At 42.3% G+C, this 9,695-nt stretch overlaps 1 protein-coding gene across 1 annotated transcript; it reads left to right on the top strand.

Annotated features, from left to right (window-relative positions):
- Positions 1 to 5,171: 5,171 nt before the first annotated feature.
- Positions 5,172 to 9,364, top strand: LOC110533962 (neuronal PAS domain-containing protein 4B-like). Its single transcript, XM_021618560.3, has 7 exons — positions 5,172 to 5,449; positions 5,900 to 6,051; positions 6,175 to 6,283; positions 6,384 to 6,675; positions 6,772 to 6,881; positions 7,215 to 7,350; positions 7,720 to 9,364. The coding sequence occupies exons 1-7, from the start codon at positions 5,275 to 5,277 to the stop codon at positions 9,362 to 9,364; spliced, it is 2,619 nt and encodes an 872-aa protein (XP_021474235.3). The 5' UTR covers positions 5,172 to 5,274.
- Positions 9,365 to 9,695: the final 331 nt, after the last annotated feature.

The following is a 9,695-nucleotide window of genomic DNA, read 5'->3' as shown; positions in this document are numbered from 1 at the left end:
TCAGGGTCGTTCTCCTGCTCTCCTCTCATCCTAACTGTTCTCCAGATAGTTCACTCTAAACTGTAAAGAATTAACATTGCTTGTTCCTATTCTGTAGTTTAAAAAAAAAAAAATTACAACTTATGGTTGTTTTGTCATGTTACTAAAATTAAAAGAGATGAAACCAACATTTGGATGAATGATATTCCTTTTAGTTGCTGTTCCTCTTCCACCTCCCTGCTCATGTACACGCTTAACCTTTCTCTTACCTCTTCTGCTTAATTAAGGCCCAATAATGGGTTCTCTTGCTGACCATCTTTTCTCTCTTTCATTCACTCTGTCACGTTGGCTTATTTCCTTTTCAGTACAAACGCAGGTAAATGCACTCTTTCAAATCAATTGACACTGCTAATTACACTACAGTATGTGCAGTTAACATAGATTAGCATCTTACTTTAAATTGCCAAATGACCCTAACAACAGGTTTAAACGTCACCCTAGCTATTTATTTAAACATGTTTTAAATGAATAGCCTACAGCCTAATTTAAAAGTTGGTAACAATTGGTTTAGTCAACAAAGTCTCCTTGTTATTTCAACTTTCTTTATCAATGTAATTATGTTGCATCGATGTGGCTAGTTGGTTGAATTTGCATGAGGTCATCAACATGCACAGGCGTTTGTCTCATTTGAATCAAGATGTCAACCAAAAATTAACAATCGGGTTCAAATGAACAATTCAGTCACAAATCAACCAAATGGTTGATCTGACGTCTTGGTGAGTCATGTAACTGTGTAAGGGTTCAAATTAATCTAAAAGTGGTTGACATTATAGCCCTGTTCATACCTGGTTCTAACATGCAGCCTTTTTCTTGATCTTATCCACATTCTGATAGTGCCCACATTTTTGGACAAATGTAGACGATTAAAAGATGCATCGTGATCTGATTGTGATCAGATCTTATAAGTGTAAACAGACAAGATCAGGTCAAGATCAGGACGATGGACACATGTTAACGGAAAGTATAAACAGGATTTATGTGACTCCTCCGCTGTAGAATTGACTCTTACCTAAGACATGAATCACAGTTATCTGTAACCTAAAAAAAATATTTGGAGAAATGTATGTTATTGTCGTGTCATCATGTTCATGTTCAAAAGGTTGACATTTTGTAAATGTTCCACCTTAGAATTGACCCTTACCTAAGACATAATTCACAGTTCTCATCTGTTACCTAAATAATTATTTTGACAAATGGATGTTTTTCTCGCTTGATCAGGCTATTTTTCACACAAACAGGTTTTTTTTTCAGCTTTGCCCCACACACACACACGGCCATTGGACTGAAATAGCAGTATGTCGCCACATAAATGTACATTTAACTGATAGCCTTATCCAGTGACAAGGGTTAAGTGCCTTGCTCAAGGGCAAAAATAGATTTTTCACTACCTGCCGCCGACATAGTGGCACAAACATAGAAAGCTAAATCTGATTCCCTTGAGTAAAAAAAGGAATAGTTTGAGTATTTCAGAAGAAATCCTAGTTCACTCAAACCTTACGTAAGAATGCGCAGCAAAAATTGTGTTTTTGTGTTTCAAGTTTCATTCGTTGTGTGTATAGGATACATATGGCATACACCGTTCAACCAAAATGGTTACTTGCAGGTTCTTTCTCGACAATGCAACAACAATAAGAAATTATAAAAGATAAGAATATGAGAATGTGCATGTGAGATAATGTGTGAGTATGTTTTGGTATGTTTGCGCCAGAGTGTTGGGCATTCCTCTGTGGCATCGCCAGTGTAGGAGCTGAGAGACAGGGAGTCCAGGCACAGACGGTATGTAGGTGGGCAGGAGAAGCAGATGGGTGTGGGTGGTGAGTAGTACAGGGGGTCATGTTGTCAGGCCACACCTGGGATTGGTAGGATTTCATCACAGGGTGCCATGCCATGGGTGACAGGGGTCACACAGCAGACTCAGTCTGAGGTAGAGGGAGAGTCAATGTACATTAAGATTTAGTCTGAACATGAATTAGCCTACCAGAAAGCACTTAAAAAGGTTATTATTAATCTTGTTGACCCTGAACAATGACTCATTTGTATATGGAGCATAATAATAACAACAACATATTTACAATAAATGGCTAAATCCTCACAACATGTTCCAGTGATATACTGTAGATTCACCGCCAATGTCTTTTATTAACATATGCGACGTGAAATCGTTTCTAGGCTTATTTATTCCTGTGAATAAATATATTTTTTATATTCCCTGTCCAGAGAGGAGGAAATTGAGCTGGGTCAGGTGGAGAGTAATTTTCTCTCCACCTCTCATGAGTCCCTTCTAATCATCATTCCATTAAGAGAAGGGCTTTGACATAACTTAACAAATGCATGAAAGCAAATATGAATAATCTTTCTATTCACATGTAAAAAGTGTAGGACATTGTGTACGAGTGAAAAACTGATTGTATGTTTATTTTCATGTAGCTTGTACATAAAACATGTAATATAATTAGAGAAAATGTAATCACATTATGACTAGAGACAAATGTGCCATCTTTACCTGACAAAACTCTACAGAGGAGTTTTATATCATTCCTCTATACTGGAAAGATCACACTGTGCTCTTCCTAAACTGATCTTATTACGAAGAGATGACAGTGGTCCATGTAATCATATCGCTCTACATTAAATTGCGTTCGATTTTCAAAAATCGCATTTTACATCTCTGACAACATGCTTTATCTGTGATCCGCCTCTAAATAATAAAGTCTGGTTATCACCTAACGGCTTAAATGGTGTCTGAGAATAATTAATTTCCTTACATCTCTATTTGTGGACCAATGTGGTTACTAAGTAACCACAGTGTTGTTGCCATGGGCACATAGATGGAGACAAGCAAGTGACAAGTACCATGTGCTTGATGAATGAATTAATACAGAAAGAGATGGAAATAAATGCTGAGTTAAAGAAATAAAAACTTGCCAAAACATCTACAGATGCAATAACATGTGGAAATGTCTATATACAAAATAGCAAAAAAAATAGAAATTCAAGAGTTGGGTGAATCAAAAAGCCCCTTAGTGAGTAATATCTGTACCATATCTCAACACCAGTGTGTTTTCAACAGATGGCCACACCAACCATGATAAAAACATCAACTTCCACAGGGAACTCAGGGTGTCAAACAGTGGTTCCTTCTGTGTCCCATATGGGCCCGGACCAAACGGAAGCCAAGAATTATCATTTCAGGAGAATCCAGTCGGTCAGAGGCACAGTACATGACTCAACACAGTACATGACTCAACACAGTACATAACTCAACACAGTACATGACTCAACACAGTACATGACTCAACACAGTACATGACTCAACACAGTACAGTACACTTCGGTGTTGAGTCGGCCGTGTTGTACATCAGTAAAGAAAAAGTGTGTGTGGCTGTAGTCTTATTGGTGGTTGTAGTTAAACAGTATACTGCATTTCTAAACAGAGCATACTGTTTGACTTCAACACCTGATATATATTATCTTCACTCGAATGTGCTGTAACTCCCAACTCGATGAACAAATATCATCTTGACCCTTTGCAATTTAGCTGTAATTTGGGCTGACCTCGAACTTTATTATGTCATGGCTTTAGAAGCTTCTGATAGGCTAGTTGACATCATTTGAGCCAATTGGAGGTGTACCTGTGGATGTTTTTCAAGGCCTACCTTCAAACTCAGTGCCTCTTTGCTTGACATCATGGGAAAATCAAAAGAAATCAGCCAAGACCCCAGAATTATTATTTTTTACCTCCACAAGTCTGGTTCATCCTTGGGAGCAATTTCCAAACGCCTGAAGGTACCACATTAATCCGTACAAACAATAGTATGCAAGTATAAACCGCATGGGACCATGCAGCCGTCATACCGCTCAGGAAGGAGACGCGTTCTGTCTCCTAGAGATGAACGCACTTTGGTGCGAAAAGTGCAAATCAATCCCAGAACAACAGCAAATGACCTTGTGAAGATTCTGGAGGAAATAGGTACAAAAGTATCTATATCCACAGTAAAACGAGTTCTATATCGACATTACCTGAAAGGCCGCTCAGCAAGGAAGAAGCCACTGCTCCAAAACCGCCATAAAAAGCCAGACTACGGTTTGCAATTGCACATGGGGACAAAGATCGTACTTTTTGGAGTAATGTCCTCTGGTCTGATGAAACAAAAATGAAACTGTTTGGCCATAATGACCATCATTATGTTTGGAGGAAAAAGGGGGAGGCTTGCAAACTGAAGAACACCATCCCAACCATGAAGCATGGGGGTGGCTGCATCATGTTGTGGGGGTGCTTTGCTGCAGGAGGGACTGGTGCACTTCACGAAATAGATGGCATCATGAGGAAGCGAAATGATGTGGATATATTGAAGCAAAATCTCAAGACATCAGTCAGGAAGTTAAAGCTTGGTCACAAATGGGTCTTCCAAATGGACATTGACCCCCAAGCATACAGTATGAAAAGTGAGGGAGCTAAAAAAAAATTGAGTATCATTACAATCAAAACATTCTATTCAAATCCATTTTCTAAAAATAAACTGAAGAACCAAGGCAAGAATAAAGCAAGGAACATGTACAAGGCTGAAATCTGGCCAGAGAGAGAAGGGAGGAGTGTGTAGGCGTTTTCTTAGTTCACCTGGAAACAACAATGTGCTTTTGTCAACACTCACTCACCCACAGTACACATACAGTACACATACAGTGCACGCATGCTGTTAGGTTAAGTACATGCAGAAAAACATGCTGAAACATACAGATGGATGCTTTCTATGACACCTGATAGAGCAAGAGAGAGAGAGAGAGAGAGAGAGAGAGAGAGTGAGGGTGAGAGTGAGAGAGAGAGAGAGACAGAGAGCATTCGGTCCTCAATGCTAATCAAACCCTCCCCATCTCCTTTCAAATTATATTCATACTTATGGTTGCTCAACCACCTCTCCACCCCACCATCAGCCTATATAAAGAATATCCTCGTTCATGGACTTTATTATCACGACACAACTAGTCAACATAGACAGTAACCCTAACAGCCGTCTGCCCCCGGGGAGAGCAACCGGATAATAAAAACGGACAGAGGCTAATTACAATTAATTGACAATGCAAACGCAGCTATTAAACTAGTCATTCTCATTTTAACAATTCAGATGTCAAGTTATAACGTTCTAATGAAGATGAAGTGAAGAGGCAGAACAACACCCCGTCTCTACAAACCTTCCAAACTCTGAGCAGACACCTGTTTCAGACAGGCACGCGACAATGTATCGGTCCACAAAAGGAGCATCGAAGGCTCGGAGGGACCAGATCAACGCAGAGATTCGGAACCTACAGGAACTGTTGCCCATCTCCGATACTGACAAAGCTCGACTCTCCTACCTACACATCATGTCACTTGCCTGCATGTACACCAGAAAGTCAGTATTCTTCGTTCAAGGTAGGTTCAACCTTTTTGTTCTTTGAAATATGTTCACATTAAGTGTGATTAGGCTAATAGGGAAAGCATGCTTTTGCTCTTGTGGTTTTTGTCACCAGGTGCACTTCAGTTTAACGTGAATGGTCGACAACTACTGCCGCACATCATGCACTGTAAATCAGAAGTTGATCTATTACTTTATTATTTGGCTATAGTTCAATTTTTTACATAATGGCCTTACAAGTATTTTGCTGTCCGAGGTGTTGAAAATGTTTGGCGCTGTCCGTTGTAGTCTTGTTGCTGTGAGTAAAGAGTGCGTGTGACTCCAACCAGTTTGAGGCATAACATTTTAGTATGAACACGATCCCAAGTGAATAAAATGCAAATACTAGAATGTCTTATGTGCTTCTTTGTGTTAGTGACGATATTCACAACTAACGTTAGACCTCTTCTTTTCGCTGCCAAAACCAGACGCTCTTCAAGACGAGACCATGGACTTCATGTCTTTTCACGAGCTCTCGGGGCTGATGCACGAATTGTCAGGTTTCATGCTACTCCTAACAAGCGACGGAAAGCTTCTGTATCTATCAGACAACGTCGTAGACCACCTCGGGCATTGTATGGTGAGTAGCCTAAGCTACAAACTGGTGGCTGTTGTTACTTTGACAAACCATACACTGAAAGTATTTGTACATAGGCCTATGAAAGTCCCATTCAATATCACTCAACTTGTTTTTCTCATTCAGGTGGACCTGGTTGCCCAGAGTGACAGTGTGTATGATATCATCAATCCTATGGACCACTACGTCATGAGGAGCAACATTGCAGGTCTACCAATGACCACTACTGATACAGGTAGACATACCATTATTACTCAAATGCTTACCCATTCTTATAATTACAACAGATCACTTCAATGTACATCAATTTACACCTCTATTTTATCCTCCTCTAGACAGGTTATTTCGATGTCGCTTCAATACCACAAAGTTCATCCGGCGGCAAGGTGCAGGGAACAAGTTGATGCTGGTCAGAGCTCGCTGCCTCACCCCACCTTGCCCTGTCTCTAATTACTGGACCTCCAACCCAGTATGGGTGTGTTTCTGTACCCCTCTGAAGACAAAAACGTATAACCTCACAATCGCCAAGAGTGCCCCCTTCACCCCACCCCCTGAGCACGCCTTCCTGCTTGCTTGTTTCCACTCTCAACACAACAGGGACATGAGGCTTTGGGACGCGCAGGACAGGTAAGAATAAGCCTGGTTCATTCTAACACTTTGAATTGTGTATAGGCATGAGAACATGGGGTATGTTATCAACTCTGTCATCCCCTTTCCCTCCAGTGTGAGTGTGTACCTGGGCTATGATGTGGAATCTCTACGCTCTCGCTCCTGGTACAGCCTGGTTCATCCCAGGGACCTCTCCCATGCCTCTGAACAGCACCATATCATATGTGAGTACAGCCACAATAACACAACTACCCAACCAGACTATTGCACCACAGCCACTTAACATACACGCCAACACAACCAATAATACAAACCACAGGAGGTCGTGGCACCTTAATTGCGGAGGACGGGCTCGTGGTAATGGCTGGAGCGTAATCAGTGGAATGGTATCAAATACATCCAACATATGGTTTCCCTGTGTTTGATGCCGTTCCATCCGCTCCGTTCCGGACATTATCAATAGCAGTCCTCCGCTCAGCAGCCTCCACTGGTACACACACATGAGGAAGACAGACAAGTAAGCAGATGTGAACATGGGAATGTTTCTGTCTCTGCAGTAAATGAAGGAGGGGAGCGGCAGGTGGAGATGGTGTTGCAGGTGGAAACAGCAGACCACTCCTGGGTCTGGCTCTATATGGTCCTCCAGCTGAACAATGGAGAACACCCCATCAGCTGCCACAACTACATCATCAGGTACCACAGCTACACTTGTCATATGCCATTTGTGTACTCTCCAACCTTTAACAATAGATGCAATACAATAGATACAATACAATACTATATATACTATACAATATATACCATACAATAGATACAATACAATACTATATATATTATACAATATATACCATACAATAGATACAATACAATACTATATATACTATACAATATATACCATACAATAGATACAATACAATACTATATATATTATACAATATATACCATACAATAGATACAATACAATAGATACAATACAATATATACCATACAATAGATATAATACAATATATACAATATCTGTGAGATCCAAATAATGATAGTCTCTTTTCCTCTTTCTCTCAGTGAGTCAGAGGCGTGGTCAATACGCCAGCAGCTGTGTTTGGAGCAGAACCAGTTCCCTGGGTATTTGGGTTCTGGCCAGAGCCTGTCTAGTCCAGACCAGGTCTTCAGCGGCAGTGGCCTGTCTGCACATTCGTTAGACTTCAGCCATGCCACGTCTGGTGTGAGCGCTTGTGAGGAGCCCATGCAGCCATTTGGTTATGGTCCTCGGTCCAGCCTGTCATCTCTGGATGAGGAGAACTTCCCGCAGACACATGGAGGACAACACCAGTGGAAACCAAAGTCCAGCCATCTCTCTGTTGGGCCAACCACTGTGTACCCTCCTGCCTCACTGACTGATCCTGAGTCTGATATTCTGTCTCAGAGAATAACCTCTCAATCTCTAACCAATATTTCAGACCCTCTCCCCTCCTCCCTCACCGAGCCCCTTGCCCCTCTTACTATGCCCCACCCTCAACAGATTGGGGAGCTTGCATGCACTCCCCCGTATACCCCTCATCTTGAAAGTGGCAGTTTTCCTTTTGGGGAGCAACTGCAACTCAGTTTAGTTCACATCAATGCAGCTGTGTCATGCCCAATGGCCCATGAAATTATTACCTCAGCACTCAGAACACCAGCCTTCTCCCAGGCCTTCTCCTCTGATCATCCTGAGCTGTTTTTCCCAGCAGAGCCTCATAGAAAGCTGCCCCCCACCACTGATAGTTTTGGGGGAGATGAATGCTCCATCATGAGCCTGCCACAGATTATGGGGCCTTTGTATGTGGATGTTTCCCACAAGCCCTCCTGTGGCCCTTTGAATGAGCTCCTCCTTACCCCAGCGGCATCACCCACACACCCGCCCTGCTCCTTCCTCTCCATAGACAGAGAGCAGGAGAGGGAGAATGAAGACATTTCTCTCTTGGCTAAATATATTAGCTCTTTAGCTGAGGGATTTTGCTGTGACCCGCTTCTACCCGGAGTGACCCCATCCACCTTGACTTCACCCAGCCTTCAGGCCACATCCCAGAGTTTCTCTCCTCCTTGCGGAGGTGAGTGCCAGCCCTGGAGGGGGCTAGACCCGCCCCGTAGCCGAGAGGATATCTCTCTGTATGAGGAGAGTATATTACTTGAGAGCCTAATTGAGGCGCTCTCATCGTTCCCTTTGTCCCGCTCTTCATGCTCCTCTTCTCCCTCTTCCTCCTCTTTGAACTCCTCCCCCCCTTGCTCACCACTCACTCCAGTGAGCAGGTGTAACCCCAGCCTCATCGAGGGTGAGTCTTCAATCGGTGTCAACCATTTCTGTAGCGTCCAGTCAACGCAGTGTAACTGCTTGGCAGTGGGTGGAGCTTTGATGGTCATCAGGGTGATGGATATGGAGGTGTCAGAGGAGCCTCCATCTTCACTACCATCATCAGCCATCGTTCTCACAGCCTTCCAGGAGGGTGCCTCTGCCTTGGTCCATCCGGCCCCCACCATTGGTTTGCCCAATGCCCAGTCCTTTCTGGAGGAACTGGGTGACATGGGACCTCTGTTTGAGGCAGATGCCTCTTTCACCCCGTCTTGGGGTAACAACCTGAGTTGTATCAACTCCCACTCAACCATGCATTCACAAAGTTTTCACCAAGGTAAGGGGCCATATTTGTCATGCTCATGTGTTAATATAAGATAGCAGGCTATATTACTGGCACATACATTTGTTTTCATTGTCTCATCAGATATTTCAATGTTACAGTATAAGATGCATGAGACTACTAAGAATTCAGTGTGAATAATACTGGTTGCTGAACTAAATTAACTAACGCTTCTCTGTTGTTTTCTTTCATTTCAGATGGAAGCCTGCGTGACCCTGCGTTTTAAAATAAGTCTGTGACTTACTTTATTCAGTATGGCATATTGTCATATTTTAAGATGCAGCTTTTCCTGTAAAAGCTGAATGTGCAAAATGTATTAAAAAAAATCTTCAGAAAGGTGAAAAATAAATTCTCCTATCCATATTTCGG

This window comes from Oncorhynchus mykiss, chromosome 10, assembly GCF_057628025.1.
Source record: "Oncorhynchus mykiss isolate SJ-2025 chromosome 10, ASM5762802v1, whole genome shotgun sequence".
Lineage (NCBI taxonomy): Eukaryota > Metazoa > Chordata > Actinopteri > Salmoniformes > Salmonidae > Oncorhynchus > Oncorhynchus mykiss.
This window is presented reverse-complemented; position numbering and strand designations above follow the sequence as displayed.

Excerpts from the sequence above, each read along its gene's own strand:
- LOC110533962 (XM_021618560.3), top strand. The coding sequence starts at position 5,275 with ATGTATCGGTCCACAAAAGGAGCATCGAAGGCTCGGAGGGACCAGATC. Across the intron at positions 6,676-6,771 it reads CTTTGGGACGCGCAGGACAG|TGTGAGTGTGTACCTGGGCT; the intron begins GTAAGAATAAGC and ends CTTTCCCTCCAG. Across the intron at positions 7,351-7,719 it reads TGCCACAACTACATCATCAG|TGAGTCAGAGGCGTGGTCAA; the intron begins GTACCACAGCTA and ends TCTTTCTCTCAG.